Below are 22,236 nucleotides of genomic sequence, written 5' to 3'. Positions count from 1 at the left end.
GGAAGTTTCATTAAACCTGAATATTTCTATCTCTGACAAAAACTGGAGAAGCTAAATGGTTTTTCTAAGATTTCCGGGATAGTAGATTTCGGCTTATAGTTTATTGTCATTTATTCAGATCTCTTATCTAAGCCATGCAAGTTATAACAAAACCGTCCAATTAATTCCGAATAGTTTAGCCACACAAATTAAAAAAAAAGCTTGAAATGGACGAGATATGGTGATTTTTTTTAGCTATCGAACGACCTGAAGAAAAACTGAGGGTCCACTCCTTACCTTAACTATCTAATTAGCTCTCCTTGGTCTTAATGGAAGATTAACAAAGCACTAACCTGATCCTCTTCAAGAGATCTTCCTTAGCTGTCAGTGAATTTACCTTTTTGAATAATTCCTTCAACTGAGCCTGTTTACTGGAAGGCGGAAAATCTTCAACTTCCGTGTAAAACTGTGGAGATTCGTTAAAATATTCATCTAAATGACACCATGCAAAGGGTAAATCATAGTTCTGACAAAATCTAGCTGCCGTTTTAACACAATCTTCTTCACTTCCATAGCATGAAGAAATTGACTTCTCTGAAAAAAGGAGCTTGGTTAAACCCCCAATTAAAAAAGAATCTATGTCCCCAAACTGGCAGTTGTAGTCTAATAGCCTTTGGACTAAAACTTTAGGTATAGGCATGCCCAGGCAAGTATGATCCTCTATAGGCTGAAATTTTGATATAATTTGATGTAGAATTGGAAGAATTTCATTTAAATGAACCCTTCATAAAGCAAATACTCGTTTACAGATTAGAGAATTATTTGACGAAGGTATGATACTACTCAATTCAATTTTTTTTCAAAAAGTTTCAAAGATTATTTAGGATAAGATATGACAGTTTTTACTTCGTCCCCCTTTTCAAGAATTATTCGGAAAGAAAACAATTGACACAGATTTGCGCCGCTGTGTTGGCCTCACGCAATTTTTAAAACATTTTTTTTCTTTAATATCTTTTTTTTGCTGCGATTTTAAACTTTTAAAACTTCTTTTCTCCTGTATTTAATTTTAGTTGTATTATTTTAATTTAATTTTTGTTAGCACTGAATTTTAAACTTTTTTGCATGTTTTTAAGGATTTCCTATCCGATACAAAGTGAATTTGAATTTTAGGCATGACTCCTTTCTTTGAAATTGCATGACTAATTTTGTCAAGCAATTTGTTGATACTTTCGGCAGAGGCAGATCAAGGGTCCCCCCCTCTATCGTAGTCTAAAGTAGTGTAATTTACTTAATTGACTCAAGTTTGCTCGAATTAAACTTGCTCCTAACGCAAGTTTATCGGATCAACCTATTTTGCACCCCCTAATTTTTTTATCTGATCAACCTATTTTGCCCCCCCTCCCCCTAAAAAATTCTGGATCCATCCCTGGCTTTCGGGCTAACAATCCAGTCATTCAGAACACATAAAGCCATTAATTAATCATATGTTTTTACGCCAAAATTTCCAAAACATGAAAAGCAGAGTTAAATGATTGGAATTCTGAAGGACTCTTTCAATTCTTTGTTTTTATTACTATGCTCCACCCGTCATTCCATTTTCCTTGAATTCCAGAAAGAGATAATCACAAAAATTTAAATAAAGCTAACATATCTGAAATTATTTAAAAAGATGATAACCAATACATAGCATGTAGACAGGGCCATATTTTTTTTTTTGGAGGGGGGTACCAAATACAACAAGATACAATCAAAGACTTGTAATACAAAGAAAGAAAGGAACACACACAGATCAACTAGCTTCAAAATAGAAGTAGAAAAGGCCAAGTATTGATACACATAATAGATTCAAAAATTCGACCAAGCAGTTTTGTCAAGTTTAATAGGCCTACAGCAAGCATGTTCAAGACAATTTCTAAATGACAATTTCTTCCCCTTCTTCCTTTTACGATTGACGAAGCAAGAGGTTGTCCAGATAAATTAGTAATCGACAAACACAAAAAAAAACCTTCTGAAGGCCTACATCGGTGATGTAGCAGACACAAACAGATCGGTGTTTAAGGCTAGAAATATCTGCTGTTTCGTCGGCAAGCACTAAAATACAAGGGTTTGCGATTCAATTTTCTTGAAAATGGATTACTGATAAAGTTCTTCATTTGCGACAACCAAAACATTCTGAAACATTGGATAAAATTATGGGGTCACAGAAAGATATTTATTTAAATTTCGTCACATACACTCACAGAAGAGGTAAAAGCTGCCATTACTATGAGGTGGACTGGGTTTCGTGATCCAAATGGAACTAGAATCTTCCTTCCTCTGAGGAATAAGCTGTTCCCTCCTGCAAAATAATACGTATTCAGCAGTAAGCAAGAATTACGTTTTCCTCATCATGGTTCTAGTTTTATGCAATTGATTGATAGTAATAATTGGCCTTTTCCCAAAACAGAAATAAAGTTCTATGCGGTTACAGCATAATTTCTGTTAAATTGTGCTTGCTGGTGATTTGTGTAATGCTCGAATGCACCCTTCTGGGTTGTGATGGGTTTAATGGCAAGGTCGCCTATGCTCCGGTGGTTACCTTTGCCAACAAACAGTAACACAGAATTTGCAAAAAGGCTGTGTAGCAGGTTCTATCAAGTGTTAACAATTTATCTAAAAAGCAACGAATATCATTTAGAAGTGATGAAGAAAACTGCGTGGGTATGTTCTGTATGTTCTGTAAACAGACTGTATGTGTATTGCTCAAATTGGATGCATAAGGTTCAGAGGTTTTGGCAAGCATTTCAATATCCTGTCAGCTGGGGAATGGGGATGATAAACAATCCACAGATGACTCACTAACGTTGACAATAGAAATACTTATCCTGCTTCACTTGGGCACGAAAAAACGTAATATAATGTATTACGGTAATTACTTTAGTAAATATATAATATAATGTATTAAAAAAAAAAAAAAAAAAAAAACCGTCTTCCTACTTTAGTAACTGAAATAAATGAGCACTTGAACAAGGTATAGACCTTACTCTCCATCCAATCACTTAGGAAAAAACATTATATCTAATCCGGTAATCCAAAAACGAAGTCCAAAATAGAGCAAAATCAACACCAATAAGTATAAGTCATTGTCCCAAAACCAAGCTATAGCACCTAAAATCTACAACAATTTGATATTCCTCAGGTGATCACCACATATCAGGGCTCATCAGATGAAAAATTTCATTACCCAGGCAAAATGAGCGCGCCATACCATAATATGGCAAATTCACAATTTCCTTTCATTTTGTAAATCAACACTTACTTCACCAAATCTTAAGCTTAACTTGAACAACCGATCTTATAACACCTTTGCTCTTAGTAATTTTATGGAAGGGTAGTCTCAAATAGATCGGATAACCCAAGAACTTTATACTGTAACAGCTTAGCGATTCTCACGACTCTTTTTTGCAACCTAGTTGCTTCAATCTATTTTTTATAGAAGAATGGTAACATAAAACAACAATCTAGTTTATCTAATTATGATCATATTATCTAACTAATTTATCTAATCATTATAATTATATAATAGAGGAATAATTCCTTTGAACAATCTAGATCTTTTACTGTAAGTTTCTGCAATGCCAAAACCATTTTTTTTTATTATTATTATTTATTTTGTTTTATGAACCGCGAAACTTAAAAACTGGGTCGTAATAGAGGTCGTTAATTCGAGGGAGGGAGGGGGGCTAACAAAAGAACGTCCTATCCCTATGCAAAAATCCATTGTTTATATACATTTTTAGAAGAATTTTTTACGAGTCGGAGGAATGTTTCAAGGGGTTGGGGGGTCAAACCTGATATTTCCTTTTAGGACCCTGCCTGCATGTGTGCATACCTTGCTTTAGGGAATAGATTGCTCATCAATATCTATTGGGATTGTATTACCCTCAGATTTGAAACCCGAACTGGCCTGAATTCTTTTTGTTTTTTATTTCAAATTGAAAAAAAATATTCTATAGAGGCTGGAAATCGGAAGTAAACCAATGCTTACTGCTGAAAATTTGAACTAAATTCAGCACCAAAGATATAATAAAACAAGCCAAAAGAGGCTGTTTTTTGCACGGAGGATTTCAAACTCAAACCCAAGAAGTTTGCACACCCGCATTATGTAGCTACGTACATTTACTATTACTGTTTAAAGTATATACTTGTTCTTACATGTTTTATATGTATTTTCCTTTTTAGAGAAATTAAAGTGACAAATACTTTTTCCATTTTAAAGCCATTATAAAGGCTAACGTTTACCGTTTAAATCAAATTATTTGAAAAGCCGTTCAAAAATAAATCTATTAGTTCTAAAAAGAACCACTGAAATTAGACAAAAGGCACAATATACAAAATTTAATCTATTAAAATAAATATTCTTTGAACTTTTGATGAAAAGAAAAGAGCTTTAAATATAAAACTTTAAAATGTTTGAGCTTTAAAATATTTTCTTACGAAGATTAACACGGATATTGCAACGGATAAGGCGTGCGCAAAAGTGTGGAACGTGCTTCCAAAAGAGCTGAGATGCAGGAGCTCCCTTGGGTCTTTTAAAAATAATTTGAAAAAATATCTTATTGAATTTCAAAAAATAGAGTTAATTAATAATTGATTTTTTTTAATTATTCATTATTATATCGGTTTGTTTTTTTATTTACTTATTACTATTTTGTAAGGTTAAGGTAGCTGTGCTTTCAGGGAGGAAGGGGGGGAATCTCTTAGTTAATGAATTGTAAGGATGAAGGATGTGGTTGTGTTGAAGAGTAAAGCGAGAGTCGTAAAGCGTGATTAGGAGGAATCGTTATTTTTTTTAAGGGACTCAACGTGCGTTATTTGCATAAAGATGTTTAATTATTTCTATTTGTTTTAATAAAACCCGATTGAACTGAGAAGTGACCCCAAAAATATGATTCATGAAAAATTGTATATTATAGCCTAAAGTGAAAATTGGTTATTAGGCTCATAATGTTTTCTTGTGAATTTTATATTGTTTTCGGACTTATTTCTCATGTACCTTTGGTTAATAATGCCAAATAATCTTATTTTTAACAAAACGAATCAGCAACTTTTTTATGATTTGTAGCTTATAGTTATGCCATTAGACTAGGCATTATATATATATATATATATATATATATATATATATATATATATATATATATATATATATATATATATATATATATATATATATATATATATATATATATATATATATATATATATATATATATATATATATATATATATATATATATATATATATATATATATATATATATAAAATATATATATATATACTTACGAGAGATTGATTTTTTATATTTATTTTATTATTTTATTATTTATTTATATTTATTTTATTATTGTATGTGTATACATGTGTATGTGTATGTATATGTATATATATTGAGTTATTTAGATGAAATTATTGATATTGGTTGTTGTAGTCGTTCGTCCTGGGAGCATTGTTTCTTCTTGAACGGCTACTTGTCAAATGATTAAATTGTGTTGATTTTTTGTTTAATAAAGTTTAATCCGATTCAATTAGATGGGCTAGTATAAAATTGAGACTGCAATAATTACTATATTTGGAAAATGGGTCACCGCAGGGGTGGTGGGACGGGTAGGGGGTTAATCTGGGACTATATAGCCTAGAAACTATGAGGTAACCAAAAGAAAATAAAAAATAGTGGAAACAAACCATGGAAAAAATGTAGCTAGCGCCAGTTTCCACTCTTAGAGGTTAACCGTTTTCAAAATAGGTAAATCACCCATCTAATTGAGTTAGTCACTAAGTAGATTACTTTAGCTGTTACAAGGTAGGTGGCATTTCAGTAGTTATCTTATCAAAAAAATAATTTATTCTACATTTTATATCAAGTGACTTTTTAAACAAAAAGACAATAGTACTGCACGTCAAATTCTAGTGAACTGTGCAAAAACAAACAGGATTATTTCTTTTGCTTTAACATTTATATACCAATTGTTTTGGGACCCGTTAGACTGACCGTATTTCAAAAAGTTAGCTGTACGAAAAATGTGGCCCTTTCTACGGCTATAATGAGAAAAAGACAGGGAAGTCTAGGACACATTTTGCAGATGAAGGATGTATATTGCAAAATATTTTCCGTTTCGGTCATCCATCGGGCCAAACGAAAAGAATGCCGTCCTTAAATGGAGTGGGAAGAGATCGTGAAAAAATACTAAAAGGAAATGTGAATTTCCTGGGGGGGGGGGGGTGCAAAGACAGAAGCTTTGAATAGACCGGGATAGAGGAGGAGCGCACACAGTTGTGTTGGCCTCAGGAGGCTTGAACCATCCTCTTGTTCATAATCGCTCATAGTCCCCCATCATTTTATGTTGATATTTAAAATAATTTTATTACTACAATCTTCTCCCAGGATCTTGCCACCAGTATGAGCTAATAAGTGAACTTATTGGATGTATTTTTTTTTTAACTAACTGTCTCATTCGCAATGATCGAATCCAGTGATTGGCAAAATTTTTAGCGCAAAGAGCTTAATAACTTTTTTACAACTGTAATAAATCCAATGAAGAGCCGCAGAAAGGGAGTAAAATATAATCTACATAAACGTATGTGAAAACATTTTCAGTTAAAACGCTAATCCATAATATAATCCATAAAAACGTATGTAAAAACGTTTTCAATTATGGTTTAACTTTGAGATTAAAATTTCTAATCAAATGTTAAACATCTGATCAAACAGATAATTTATAAAAAGAAAGATTTTTCCAGCCTAACAGGGTTGAGACCTTAAGAAAAACAAATATGAAGATTATTAGCATTAGTGTTCAACAACTAATAATCCCTTTGAAAACAAGCGTCCAAATCCACGAATTTCAATTTTAACACCAAAAAATTAGTAATCAATAACGATTGACTAATTACAAATAGAATATTTTACTACACACAGGACTACTACACCTAACACTTCCAATCCATTTCTCAAACTTCATCCTCAATCTATTTTCTCTCATTTTTTGCCCGTAATGTTATGCAGGGGTGTGGTCGTATTTTTAGATTTCCTTGAAAATACAAAAACAAAAAATTTAAAGTACGCTGGGATGAAAATCTGGACATGAATTGTACGAAGTGCCACTGATATCCAATTATTCAAGTTGACGCGTCCGTGAAGAGAGTTTTAACGCATTTGTTCTTTTATTGCAGTTTATTTTGATTCTGGAACTTTTTTAATCAGAATTATGAAGAGATTCTGGCGAGTTGCACCGCGGCTTATGAGCCGCATATTACCGACTGATACTCTAGCCCACATATCTTTATAGAACAAAAAGTAACCTAGAATGAGAAAAACAGTTGGCTGAAATAGAAGTCTTCGTTGGGATCCGGCTCTCTCAATACTTTCTCTCACAAGATGCACCATTGCTGAAGAAGAAATTCCACCAGAAAAAGCAATCAAAACTTTATCTCCATGACGTACTGCTCGCATTTTACCAATAGTTGAACAGAACTTGTGATTTACATATATTACAAAACAATCCCTGAAAAAAGAATAAATAAATCAATGAACAAAGAAAACAAAAGAAATTAAATCAGTTAAATTTAAAAAAAAAATCGGAGAGAAATGTCCATTTCAGAATGCTTTTTATAAATTAACACTGTCTTACTCGTATTATGTTTTGTAATTACATTTTTTTGTTAATCAGTAATGAACCAGTTTGATTCAAGTAGTTATAAACAATTTTCTTCGCACCCTCCACGTCCTCGAAGTAACTCGATTTTTCTTGGGCCTATATTTCAGTTTGAAACAATACAAATAGTTTGTGACCTCCAACCAGGTAATTCAGCGGGAACAGATGGATCTACTTCTACAATTGTTAAAGAAATTTTGTCTGAAGCAATTTTATCATTTGAGCGTACAATGAATTTACAACAGGAATTTTGTCCTCTGCTTTTAAAGAAGCAAGGATAATTCCACTTCACAAAGGCGACTCCTGAAAGCCCATCTAATCACCACCCTTTTTCTATTTTGTCACTTTTTTGTGGAATACTTGAAAAAGCAAAACATAAAAGGTCTCAAAATTTTCTTCAATCGTCTAATTTCTTTACAAATTACCAAGTTGGTCTTTTGACTGGAAATTGAAAGTTCTAGTTCCCTTTACAAGAGTCAAAAGTGATCGGAGGGCAACTAGCTTCCCCGACGCCCTCTTTTTTTTATTGAAATTTTGGGACAGTGATTTTGTTCAAAATAGTCCAAAGATCATATAGCAACGTCTCCAGGGTTGACGAAAACCCACAGAGTCCAGGGACAAGGGTCGTAAGTTATGCTCCTGAAGCATATAAGGTTTTTATGGAAGTAGCGGTTGTACAGCTTTGGAGGAGGCTCATTTGTCATTTTATTCAAAATAGTCAAAAGATCATATAACAAAGCCTCCTGGATCGACAAAAACGCCCAGAGCCCGGGGACAAGGGTAGTAAGTTATGTCCCAGGGGCCTATAAAGTTCTTATAGAAATGGCGGTTGTATAAACTTTTGAGGACACTCATTTGGTTGGGAATTGAAAGTTCTAATTCCCTCTTTATTAGTCAAAATCGATCAGAGGGCAACTATCCCCCCGGGCTCTCTTTTCCCCAAGTACATCAGATCGAAATTTTGAGAGAGCCATTTTGTTCAAAATAGTCCAAAAATCATACAAAATGCCCTCGGGGCCGATACAACCCCCCAGAACCATGCGACAAGGGCTTTAACCCCAGGGGCACATAAGGCTCTTATGGAAGGGGCGGTCGTATAAAATTTGGAAGAGACTCGTTTGATTGGAAATTGAAAGATCTAGTTCCTTTTTTAGGAGACAAAAGTGATAAAAGGCAACCAGCCCTCACCTCATAACAAATACATCCGGTAAAACTTTGAGATAACTATTTTATTCAAAACAGTCCAGAGGCTAAATAACTACACTTTCAGGGTTGAACCCCCCTCCCCAGCCCCCGAGGTATGGATTGTAATTTATGCGACTTGATTATTGTTACTTTGATTTACTAATTTCTGGGGCAACAATGATTTACGGGGCAAGGGCTGTAAATTATGCAAGTTGCTCATTGTTACATTGACACTTTGTTTATTTTGATACTTTCTTTACTTTGATACTAATTTTTATACTTTGATGTTAAAATAATTACAAACAAGAGATTGGCTAATTTCCCCTTCCAAAATGTAAAAGCCCAAAGCCTACTGCGTCATTGGCGCTGTACGATTAATTAAAAAAAAAACTTTCCGAAAAATAAGATTTTCAAAGAAAAGTAAAAGCTATTTTAAAATTAAGCTCAACATACACAAATACCTGTTAAAATTCAAACTCAAAACGATCATAAATTCCTATTCAAGAATAAATTAAACCCAAAACAAACAGAAATTTAAGAAACAATAATAGCAAACAAACATAAAGCAGGTACTAATAAGAATGAATGAATAAATCTAAAAACGAGTAAAACGTAAATTGAATATGCAAATCAAGCTTAAAACGAACAAAATAATTACAAACTAGAGATTGGCTAATGTCACCTACAAAATGTAAAAGCCCAAAGCCTACTGCGTCATTGGCGCTTTACGATTAATTAAAAAAAAAACTTTCCGAAAAATAAGTTTTTCAAAGAAAAGTAAAGGCCATTTTAAACTTAAGCTCAACAGATACAAATACCTGTTAAAATTCAAACTCAAGACGACCAGAAATTACTATTAAAGAGAAACTGAAACCCAAAACAAACAGAAATTTAAGAAACAATAATAGCAAACAAACATAAAGCAGGTACTAATAAGAATGAATGAATAAATCTAAAAACGAGTAAAACGTAAATTGAATATGCAAATCAAGCTTAAAACGAACAAAATAATTACAAACTAGAGATTGGCTAATGTCACCTACAAACTGTAAAAGCCCAAAGCCTACTGCGTCATTGGCGCTTTACCGATTAATTAAAAAAAAAATTTCCAAAAAATAAGTTTTTCTAAGAAAAGTAAAGGCCATTTTAAACATAAGCTTAGAAGATACAAAATACCTGTTAAAATTCAAACTCAAAACGACCAGAAATTAAATAAACAATAATAGAGAACAAACATAAAGCAGGTTCTAATATGAATGAATAAATAAATCTAAAAACGAGTAAAACATCAGTTGAATATGCGAATCAAGATTAAAACGAACAAAAATAACTACAAACAAGAGATTGGCTAATGTCCCCTTCCAAACTATAAGAGTCCAAAGCCTACTGCGTCATTGGCGCTTTACCGATTAATTAAAAAAAAAACTTTCTGAAAAATAAGTTTTTCAAAGAAAAATAAAGGGTATTTTAAAATTAGGATAAGCAGATACAAATCCATGTTAAAATTCAAATTCAAAACGACCGGAAATTATTATTAAAGAATAAATGAAACCCAAAACAAACAGAAATTAAATAAACAATGATAGCAAAAAACATACAACAAGTAATTATATAAATGAATAAATAGATCTTAAAGCGAGTAATGTTTGGATTGAATATGAAAATCAAGCTTACACCGAAAAAAAGCATTTTGCTATTGAAGTATAAATGAAACTTAAAACGAAAAGAAATTAAATAAGCAATCAATGCAATCAAATACACAATAGAAATTAATGTAAATGAATAAATAAATCTTAAAACGAGTGAAACTTAAATTGAAAATGCAAATCAAGCTTGAAACGAACAAAAATCACTACGAACAAGTTTGGGCATCGACTCCTTCTCTCACTGTTAAAGTCTAAAACCTTCTGCGTCATTGGCGCTTTACTGAAAACCAATCTTAAGACAAATATCTTCTTTTGTACTTAATATTGAAAATAAACATTAAAATTACAGTAAAATTTTGAACTGATGAGCTTTCAGCAATTAATATCAAATATTCAGATTAATTTATTAGGTCTTTCTAAAGTTATTCAAGACGAATATAGTTTCACTACAAACAAGAGTTGGGATACCGCCCCCTTCCTTAACAGTGAATACAAACCAAAAGCCTACTGCGTCATTAGCGCTTAACTGAAAGTGAATTATATTACAAATATTTTCTTTTCCGGTTCTTACAGCATTGAAAATAAGAATAAAATTACTGTGAAATAACTTCTTGAACTGATGGATCTTTCAATAATTGATATCAATATACATCAAATATTCAATTTTATGTTGTTAACACTATCCAAGACTGTTCAAGATACATATGGTTTTTCTTATCCGACTTTTGAACTATTTAAACAAAAATGTTTATCTCAAAATTTTCATCAGATGGGTCTGGAAAAAGGCGTGGGGGGGGGGGGGCTATTTTCCCTCGGATCTCTTTTGAATATTAAAAAGTGAACTCGAACTTTCAATTTCTAATCAGACGAGCCCTCTCAGAAGTTTATACGAGCATCCATTTCCTAAGAACCATATATGCCCCAGCGCATAACTTACAACACCTGCCCCCGGGCCCTGGGGGTGTGTGTCGACACCTGAATTTTTGTTAACTGACTTTTGAAGAATTTTAACCTTAATGGCTTTCTCAAAATTTTATCGGATGCATTCGGGAAAAATGGGCTAGTTGCCGTCCAATCTCTTTTGACTCTCAAAAACTAAAACAGAACTTTTAATTTCCAATCAAATGAGCTCTCTCTGAAGTTTTTACGAGCATCCCTTCCATAAGAAACATATATTCCCCGAGGGCATAACTTACAACGCCTACCCTCGGGTCCTGATGGGGCTGTATCGACCCCGGAGTTTTCGTTATATGGTCTTTGAATAATTTAAAAAAAAGGCATCTCAAAGTTCTTATCAGAAGGGTTTGAGAAAAAAGGGAGTAGAGGGGGGGGGGGCTAGATGCCCTCAAATCTCTTTCGACTCAAAAAGTGAAATAGAACTTTCAATTTCCAATCAAATGAGCCCTCTTTGAATCTGATACGAGCATCCCTTCCATAAGAACCATATATGCCCCCAGTGCATAACTTCCAACGCATACCCCCGGACCAAGGGGGGATGTGTCCACACCGGAGTTTTTTTTTATATGATCTTTGAACTATTTTATTAAAACACCTATCTCAAAATTTTTATCAGATACATTTGTGAAAAATGGGCGTGAGGGGGGGGGGGGTGCTGGTTAAACTCCGATATCTTTTGACACGTAAAAAGTGAACGGGAAATTTCAATGTCCAATCAAATGAGCCCTCTCTGAATTTTATACGAGCATTCCTTCCATAAGAATCATATAACCCTTGCCCTGAAGACTGTGAGGGGAGTGTCCTGCTCAAAGATATAATTTGCAAGACTTTGAACTTTATTGAAAAAAATGACCACCTCAAAATTTTTATTGAATATGTTTTGGGAAACGGTGGGCGTGGAAGGGGCGTTAGACGCCTTCCAATTACTTTCGACTACTAAAAAGGACACTAGCCATTTAAATTTCCAATCAAAAAAGCCCTTTTTGAAGTTTCTACAACACTTTCTACAAAAACCTTATATGCCCCCGGGGCATAACTTACAACCCTTTCCCTGAGTGCTGTGGGGGGGGGGGGGGTGTCATCCTCAAAGACCTAATTTCCAGAAATTTCAACTACGTAGAACAAAATGGCAATCTCAAAATTTTGATTGGATGTGTTTGGAAAAAAGGTTGGCGTGAGAGGGGGGTTATTTGCCCTCCAATCACTTTCGACTTTTAAAAAGGGCATTTAAAGGGTAGCCCTTTGAATTTTCAATCGAATGAGGCCTTTTTTGAAGTTTCTACGACAAAAATTTCTATAAAAAGCTTATATACCCCCAGGGCATAACTTACAATCCTTGCCCTGAGGGCTGTGGGGGAGTGTCCTCCTCAAAAACATAATTTCTATGTGGAAATCAACTACGTTGAACAAAATGGCTATCTCAAAGTTTTTATTGGATGTGTTTGGTGAAATGGTGGACATGGAAGGGGTGTTAGTTGCTTTCCAACCACTTTTGACCCTTAAAGAGGGCAACGCTATAGCGTTGACTCTGAAAAGGAGTTATATTACAAATATTTTCTTCTGTATTTATTAAATCATTGAAAATAACAATTGCAGTAAAATAAAACCTTAAACTGATGAGTTTTCAGCAATTAATATCAGTATACATAAATATTACTTTTTAATTTTATTATTTTCAATTTAATTTTATTAGTTTTTTCCAAGACTTTTCAAGATACACATAGATTTCGGTACAAACAAGAGTCTAAGGCCAACTGGGTCATTGGCACTTTACTTAAAATTAAATTAGCATAATTTCTATGATTATTAATTTAGATTGGCATAATTATATTAGCTTTAGAATTAATTGAAAGCACATTATTTTTTTATCTTGGAAAAATGAAAGCAACTAATTACATAGGTCTTTCATGAGGGATTTGATTCAATATTAAGCTGCTGTTTAGTAGCTGATTTTACGTATCTCTTTTTTTCGGGAGGGGGGAGGGTACAAGTCAATTTTCATTCTTTGATTTGAAAAAGATTGAAAGTTTTACAAAAGAAAAATGGTGCTATTTTGCAGTACTTGTGCAGTCAAGTACTATATTGTGCCTGTCAGACAAGCACAGGCATAGACAAGTACTTAAATGAAATTTTACTTACTTGCAATAAGAATCAAATCCTCGTAGCAATATTGAACCTTCATTAGGACACCTTTTGCACTGTGCAGCCTCACCGTCTGTTTTTGGCCTGAAAGAGAATATAAAAGAAACTGAAGAAGAAGAAACCATTAAATAAAAAACAAGAAAATGGTCTCATAAAAATAAACAACCGATTCAAAGACCGACTGCACAAGATTGTGGTACGTATAAAGTCTATGTAGCTGGTTGTGATGAGGGGAACAGGGTGTTACACAATGAACTTTTTTATAATAAAATAAAATTAAAAAAAAAATTGAATATTTTGGGCTTGTCTCTATTTTTTATTTTATATAAAAATACAAGAAAATAGTTTCTTTGACATCAATAATCTAGTTAAGGAAAGTGACAAAATAATGCTTTATTTGAAAATTGCCGTCAAAAGGTAATGTTAGCCAAGCTTGCATTTCAACACCTCGAATCATGCAGGTGCTGTTGAAACTTGCATTTCTACATCGGTTTAAACCATGAAATCAAGTTAAAGAAATATTTCCCAAAAGGTTTTTTAAAAAAATGTACAGAATCATATGAAAACACAAGACGCGCAGAAATAAAGTCATTTAATAATCCGAACTTCAAACAAACAGAAATTACAATCAATGAATACATGAAAACAAAATGGAATAGAAATTAAAATAAAATAATCATCATAACAGATAGGGCTACAGAGGAAAATTGAATCCTAAAACGAACAGTAATCAAAACAAATAGTCAAGTCAAACTAAGAATAAACAGAAATATCCACAAAAAAGAGTAAGATTACTGCCACCTATAAAGGTTATACCGTCATTTGCGCTTTATTGAAAGCGATTTGTATTTTGAGCATTTTTTTTTTAAATCTGTCATAGCATCAACAACAGCGCAAAACAATAAACATAACAATACCCCAAGACTAATCGAGGTTCACAAATAAGAGTGCTGGTACCCCCTTCTCTTAAACCATCTAAACGGTTCGAGTGTCATTTGTATTTTGCTGACAACAATATGAGTTTTGAACAGTGTTGTCTTTATTTGTCATAATATAAACAACAACAAAAAAAAGAGGAAAGGAAATGAAAATCACCAAAATGATCAAGATTACTGGAAAGAATTAATGAAAGTGGACTGATTATCTAACGTATTAGGATTCAAATTACCAAAATTCTCGGCACTTTTAGAGTTTTCGATGTTATAATTCTAGAAGTGGAAACGATTAAAACAAGTTTTGGTTTCAGTAAAGCACAAATTAAGCTCAAACTTTTAGAAGTCTTAGGAGGTGGTAGCCGTTCTTCTACTGGCGATGATTTGTGCTAGTTATAGGACAATTTATCCGTCTACAGCAGTATCTGTTATCTTTATGTTTGATGTAATACATTCAAGTGATTGGTGCCATGTATGAGAATAGCACTACCGCAGGTAAGGTAGGAAATGAGGTTAGTTAATCAGGAGTTAAGCACGGTTGAGTTCTATCTCCATTTATATGGGTAGCTTTGATGGATTTTGTCCTAAGGAACACGTTAAGGACTATGAGAGAGCAAAGAATCAAATAAAAGGTAAAACTTCTAGAATTAGATTATGCTGATGATTTCAGCATCCTAGATGAGAATGTTGGCAAAAAGACTCATTTTATGGATGCTTTGAGAGCTCAGGATGCATGAATAGGCTTGAAAATTAATGTTATGAAGAATAAGTCGCTTAGACTGGAATAAATAAAGGTGAAGAGGTGATGTTAGGTAATAATAAGATTGTTCAAGTGGATAGCTTCACTTATCTCGGTAGTATTATTAGTAAAGATGGTGGATTCACTGAAGAAGTTAAAATTAGAATAGCTGAGGCCCGGTTTTTTTTTTCAAAGTGGAACAAAGTTTAGAACAATAGAACGTGACCAACAATCCTTATTTCGAGCTGAATGTTTCTATTTCTCATAAAATCGAAAAAAGCATCATCATAACCAAGATTACTATTCCTTAAAATCTTAATAATTTTGGATTTTTTAAAGTTAAAAAGTGGGAACATTTAAAATGTATTTGGTTTCAGTAAAGTTCAAGTTATGTTCTGGTCTTCAGAAGGCATGGGGGCGTCAGCCCTACTAGTCTTAGTTTCTGATAGCTCTTGAGTTTGACTTGGTAATTCATTGTAATTTCCGTTCGTTTTGTGTTTTATTTATTTTTAATGGTGATTTGTGCTAGTTTTGCGCTTGGAAAATTATTTAAATTTATTTATGCACACTTTTGGTTTAACATACCTCTTTACTTTTTTTTGAATAAAAAACTGCGGATAAGTTATAAAATTAATTTCTTTTTAATTTTTATTGACACATTCTTTTTCATTGGAAAAGAAAATAATTTTTTAATCTTTTTATTTTTTCTTTTCTATAAGAATCCATACTTGGGCTTACTATTTATATGTTGGAGAAAAATTTTCAACAATTTTTTTTAATATATGCCCTTTTGAAACCAGGACACACATAGTTTTACACATCCTAATTAGTTTTAATTATCTAACTATCTCCTAATTACCTCCTAATCCTACTAATTATCTAATTTAATTTTACGCCTCAAGTTGTCCTGAAAAATAAAGCTTAACACCACTCCAGGGTTCGGACAGGTCGCTTCGTTTCAAATTCTAGGCTATGTCCTATTTTTATAGGATTTCCCAGGCCCAAATATAGGCCAAATATAGGATTCGGAAGTCCTCGGGATCAGATCTGTGGTAGATGGCGTAGGATGCCTGGTCACATAAATTCGTCATTTCCTGAGTTTTTGCATTTATATATATTTTTTTTCAAATACAAACTGTACAAATAGTAAAAAACAGTAAAAAATCAGATACACATACTGTGCCAACGATTGACTGATACAGGTAAAATATTTGGAATCACTCTTGCTGCTTCTTGGGCATCAATTTCGATATGAGGTCAGTTCTTCTCTTTGCAAGACACTGCTCCATTCTCGCAGATTCCACCATCTGCTCTGTTTCCCTTGTTCTGGACTTCACAGCTCATTCGAGCAAAGAAACAGCTAGGGCAATGTCTATGGAACTCTTGGACTCAACAGCCTTCTTCATTCTGTCGGTTGCTTCCTGAAGTAGAGCATCTGCTACTGTTCTCTTTTCTTGCTCTGATGCTCTAAGTTTTTTCTTTTTGCTTTCCAGGTCTTCTATTTCTTTTTTTTGTCGTGGACCTCCTGCAACGTCCGCTTACTCTCCTCTTCGAAAGCTGATTTCTTCTTCTTGGATAGCTCTTCTTTTTTCTTTTCATCCAGATATTGTTGATACCGAGACCATGCAGAACGAACAATTCAACAGTTCTTTTGTACTAACAAACTGTTCTGGTTTTCCTCCATAAAGCCTCAACGTGGCATATACCATGAGTCTCGCATTCAGAACGCGTTCAGAAATCAAGGCCTGGTCTTCACCGAGAATCCTACCAGAACGCAAGAACCTACACTCAACATCTGCACTGCCATGCGAGAACATCAGCACCGCTTTGATAAGCTTGGTTAGTTCCGGGTACTTGCTGTCCCCGCGCTCATTCACCTTTAAAAATAATAGCTCCAAAAATGATCGATCCGAGTTATGTCCTCACGGGGTCCAGTTTCCGTTCACAAAAGCAGCCACTCAGCCTGGGCGACGTCTGAGCTTACTCCAATTGCAATCTCGCGTTCCACAACCGTGTCTGCAATGCTTCTTGAATCCTTCATGTTGATCAGACTTAAACAGAGTAAAGCCTCTAGAAAACCGTCCTTTTCCAGAGGACATTTGTTCAAAATATGGCAAATACCCGTAATAAAATGTTTCCGCACATTGACGTAGAAAATGGCCTGGTTTTTCAGTGTTGCTTTCTCACCAAAAGCTCGTTCCACATTTTTTGAAACTATGAGCTTTTCTGCAAATTTTTCAGCTAGGTTCAACATTTCTGATGAGAAATTTTCAGTCTCGGTCACGAAATCTGGAGTAAAGACCCGTCCGCAAATCGTCACAACTAGTCTTTTGATCTCTGAGTGCAGAACATGAATGAGAGGCTCTTCTTTCTGGAACAGTTGGGTGAAACTCATGATCAGTTCTGCTGAGGCTAGAACAAACTTGAGCTGGGCCTTCATCGTCGCACTTTTGATATAAGCCACAATCTTCAGAAATTTGGGAGTGGACAGAAGATTATTCAGTTTTTTCTCTCTCGGCACGAAGTTCAGGAAGTACTCTAAGATTGCCGGCCACTGCTGCATGATTCTAGCGAGAACACGTCCAATCGTCAGCCAGCGGCTTGGGACATGCTTCAAGAAAGCATTCTCTGGCACTCCCACTTTCTTTTGGCACTTTCAATATACGTCACAACGTGCAGGCCAGCCGTCCAAAAATGAATGCACAAGAATAACAAAGTCGGAACTTTCTTCTCCAAACACCTGAAGAACTTTCAAGAAAGTTTTATGAATTATATGGATGTTGGTTACCAATGTTCAACATTTCCTTTCCCGCCATTTCCTTTTTTTCGGCATTGAACTTGTTTCAAACGCTTTTGTTGACGTTTGGTCTGTCACTTCCAAGCGTGATCAGCTTTTCAAGTGGCAGCTGATTCTGATCAATGGCTGACATAATCTTCCTATACAGGTCATCACTTGTCGCGTGGCCCATATAACATGTGCATACATGTCTGCTCTGGATTTCGTTTCCGTATGGGGACCAATATCGAACACGTATCTGTAACTCTTTCATACCAGCGTTGTAGGTTGTCTCGTCATATTCTAGTACAAAATATGACTGAATGTCCTTCACAACCATTTGCTTACAGTAAGGATGCAGCGCATCGGTGATCAGATACACGAGTTTCTTCGCACATAGGGACATATTTTACCGGGGAGCATCGCAAGGAAGGTTGCGACAATATTGTCTGAAGAGTTAGCAGACATGGAACTCTGTACCTTCTGAAGTGCTCATATTAACTCAGCTTTATAAGTGGCATCATGCTCACAAAACATGTTTGTATCAACTAATGGTTTATCCTTGGTTGTTTCATCAACTCGAGATTGTCCGGTCAGGTGAAGCTGCAGTGGATGTAGTTGAACAGTAACTGCGGCTTTGTGTTCTGCAGATCGCACATGTTAGTTTAGCTGAGCAACCCCAGCTCTGCAACCAAGATTTTTCAAGCAGAGTTTGCAAAAGAACAAGTACTGGTCGTTCCCAGTCTTACACCATTTGCCAATCTTTCTACTGCTGCAATCCGTCTTAGAAAGCCATGAACTATTGAACTTGGTAAGCCCCATTCTTAATTACCAAGCATCACCTGCAAAATAACATCCCGTGATTAAAAGGCCATAAAAAAATGTGGATATGTCCGAAACTGGGCTGTATTCGCATCAGCCTTTTATAGCGTTCAGCCAGGAAACGCATAAGTCGCAAGAACTCACATTCTCATTAAGCCAAGACTGCTAGCCTATATAGTGATCTTTGCTCATTTCGGACAGGCCCAACATGACAATAAACAAAACATAGGCTACTAAGTTAACACAACAACATAGGCCAGGCAGAAGCAGCTTACTAATCCCAACACAAAGCATTAGTTAAGTTCAAACAGCTCAACAGTTGTAATTAATTATCGATCCACACCAAAAGACAGCACAGTTTACAAGCAGAGTCAAAAGCAAAGAAAAGCACATCTTGGCTTAGTTAACGAGCAGTGAAAATTGCATATCATGACCAATGTTCTTGGTGCTCTTCACCCGAAAATATAGGAATAATAGGATTTTAGCCAAAATATAGGCATTTTATAGGAGTGCATTAAAATATAGGAATTTATAGGCGAGTCCGAACCCTGCCACTCCCATAGGATTGTATCTATACTTTTATCACAACCCAGATGCACTTGCACTCTTTTGATTTAGTACTATTGTAACAGCAAAAGTGGTAATAGTAGTAGCCCTGAAAGTTTCTACTTATTACCCTCAGTTGTTCTTGAGATATTGCTGAGACGTCTTATTGGCAACCATCATACACATAGTGCCTTTTAATTTAGTCTTAAAGCAATATATACTTTCAGTAAAAGTTTCTACTTTATACTCTATTCTATACTCTTTAAACCCTAGACCCTAGCAGAAGCGATAGTAGGGGCAATAGAAGTAGTATCAACGATAGCAGAAGTAGCATGAGTATTAAGCAACAGTGGTACCCACATTGTGCCTTTTTGGTCCAGTACAGCATCCCCTCCTCATGCCATGATTGTTTCAACGTAAATACTTTAAGCCGTTTATGAAAGATTTCTGATGAATGCACACAATGTGTTTTGATCTAACCCAACATCCCCCTCAATAGTCCCTGAAATTCAGAGGCAACGCTATAGCGTTGCCTACAGTAAAGGCCACATGGCTTCAATGGTTTATTATTATTATTATTTTTTTTCTCCAGAGACACTTCATATGGAAGGGGTCGTCATAGAAACTTCAAAGGGGACTCATTTGAATGGAAATCGAGAGTTTCGGTGCCCTTTTTAAGGGTCAAAAGTGATTGGAGGGCAACTACCCCCCCCCCCACGCCCATCATTCCCTCAAATACTTCCAATCCAAATTTTGAGATAGCCATTATGTTCAGCATATTTTATTTCCAGATTGAAATGATGTTTTTGAGGAGGACACTCCCCCACAACCCTCAGGGCAAGGGTTTTAAGTTATGCCCGGGGCCATATAAGAACAATGTTGGCACAATGTATTATTTATTATTTATTTTCCTTTAAAGCAGGGCACTTCGTATCGAAGAAGTTGTCGTAGAAACTTCGAAAAGGGCTCATTCAGTTGGAAATTGGAGCGGCTTATGCCCTTTCTAATAGTCGAAAGTGATTGGAAGGCAACTTAAACCCCTTCCACGCCCACCATTTCCCAAAACATATCCAATAAAAATTTTGAGATAGCCATTTTGTTCAGCATAGTAGATTTCTAGATAGAAATTGAGTTTTTGAGAAAGACACTCCCCCAGAGCCTTCAGGGCAAGGGTTGTAAGTTATGCCCTGTTGGCATATAAGGTTTTTCGATTGGAAATTCAAAGAGCTAGTGCCCTTTTCAATAGTCGAAAGTGATTGGAGGGCAAATAACCCCCCCTTCTTACGCCCGCCTTTTTCCCAAACACATCCAATAAAAATTTTGATATAGCCATTTTATTCAACGTAGTTTTAAGTTCTGTAAACTAGGTCTTTGAGGATGACAACCTCCCCACAACATTCAGGGCAAGGGTTGTAAGTTATGCCCTGGGGGTATATAAGGTTTTGTATACACAGCGTTCTCATAGAAACTTCAAAAGCGCTCATTCGATTGGAAATTTAAATGGCTAGTTCCTTTTTTAATAGTCAAAAGTGATTCTAAGGCAACTGACACCCCTTCCACGCCCACCATTTCCCCAAACACATCCAATCAAAATTTTGATATAGCCATTTTGTTCAACCTAGTTGAAAGTTCTGGAAATTGTATGTTTGAGCAGGACACTCCCCCCACAGTCTTCAGGGGCAAGGGTTATGAGTTATGCCCTGGGGGCACATATGGTTCTTATGGAAGGAATGCTCATGTATACTTCAGAGAGGGCTCATTTGATTGGAAATTGAAAATTCTAATTCACTTTTTATGCGTTAAAAGATATTGGAGGGTAGCCAGCTCCCCCCCCCCCCAATAAAAAAACCTCTTTTTCCCAAATGCACCCAATAAAAATTTTAAGATAGCTATTTTGTTAAAAATAGTTCAAATATCAAACAAAAATTCCGGTGTCGACACAACCCCCCAGGGCCCGGGGGCAGGCGTTGTAAGTTATGCTCTGGGGGCGTATATGGGTCTTATGGAAGGGATGCTTGTATTAAGTTCAAAGAGAGCTCATTTCACTGGAAATTGAAAGTTCCAGTTCACTTTTTAAGAGTCAAAAGAGACTGGAAGGAACTTAGCCCCCCCCCCTCCCCGCCCTTTTTCCTCAAACCCATCCGATAAGAACTTTGAGATAGTTTTTTTTTAAATTGTTCAAAGAGCATATAACGAAAACTCCGAGGTCGACACAGCCCCGCAGGGCCCGAGGGCAGGGGTTGTAAGTTATGCCCTGGGGGAATATATGGTTCTTATTGAAGGGATGCTCGTAAAAACTTCAGAGATGGCTAATTTGATTGGAAATTGAAAGTTCTAGATCAGTTTTTTAGAGTCAAAAGAGATTGGAGGGGTACTAGCCCCCCCCCCCCGGCTTTTTTCCCCAAATGTATAAAAATTTTGAGATAGCCATTAAATTAAAAATTGCTCAAAATTCAGATAACAAAATCTCAGGTGTCGTCACAACCCCCCAGGGCTCAAGGGCAGGCGTTGTAAGTTTGCCCTTGGACATATATGGATCGAAAGGGATGCTCGTATAAACTTCAGAGAGGGGTCATTTGATTGGAAATTAAAATTTTGAGCTCCCTTTTTAATAGTCAAAATAGTTCTGAGAGCAACTAGCCCCCCCACGCCTTCTTTTTCCAAGCTTCGCTTTCAGCATTTTTTAGATAGACATTTTGTTAGGAACAGCTCGAAGGTTGACAAAGAAAAACTCAGGGGTCAGTACATCCTCCCGGTGTACGGAAGACTGTATTCTGAGCTATGCCCAAAGGGAATGTATGGTTCTTATGAAAGGGA

General features: G+C 35.3%; 1 protein-coding gene across 1 annotated transcript in view; it reads right to left on the bottom strand.

Annotated features, from left to right (window-relative positions):
* Ctu2 (Cytosolic thiouridylase subunit 2) overlaps positions 1-22,236 on the bottom strand; it is a 61,600-nt gene that overhangs the window by 21,732 nt on the left and 17,632 nt on the right. The window contains exons 2-4 of the mRNA XM_089095320.1: positions 13,602-13,688; positions 7,322-7,524; positions 333-573 (exon numbers count right to left, since the gene is read on the bottom strand). Coding sequence (XP_088951446.1) covers positions 333-573; positions 7,322-7,524; positions 13,602-13,688 — 531 coding nt within the window. The remainder of the gene's footprint in view (positions 1-332; positions 574-7,321; positions 7,525-13,601; positions 13,689-22,236) is intronic.

The sequence above is a fragment of the Artemia sp. Qi Xiang Cuo genome, chromosome 10 (genome assembly GCF_049724085.1).
Source record: "Artemia sp. Qi Xiang Cuo chromosome 10, ASM4972408v1, whole genome shotgun sequence".
NCBI lineage: Eukaryota > Metazoa > Arthropoda > Branchiopoda > Anostraca > Artemiidae > Artemia > Artemia sp. Qi Xiang Cuo.
Note: the sequence above shows the minus strand (reverse complement) of the source record. Positions and strands in the feature narration are given on the sequence as shown.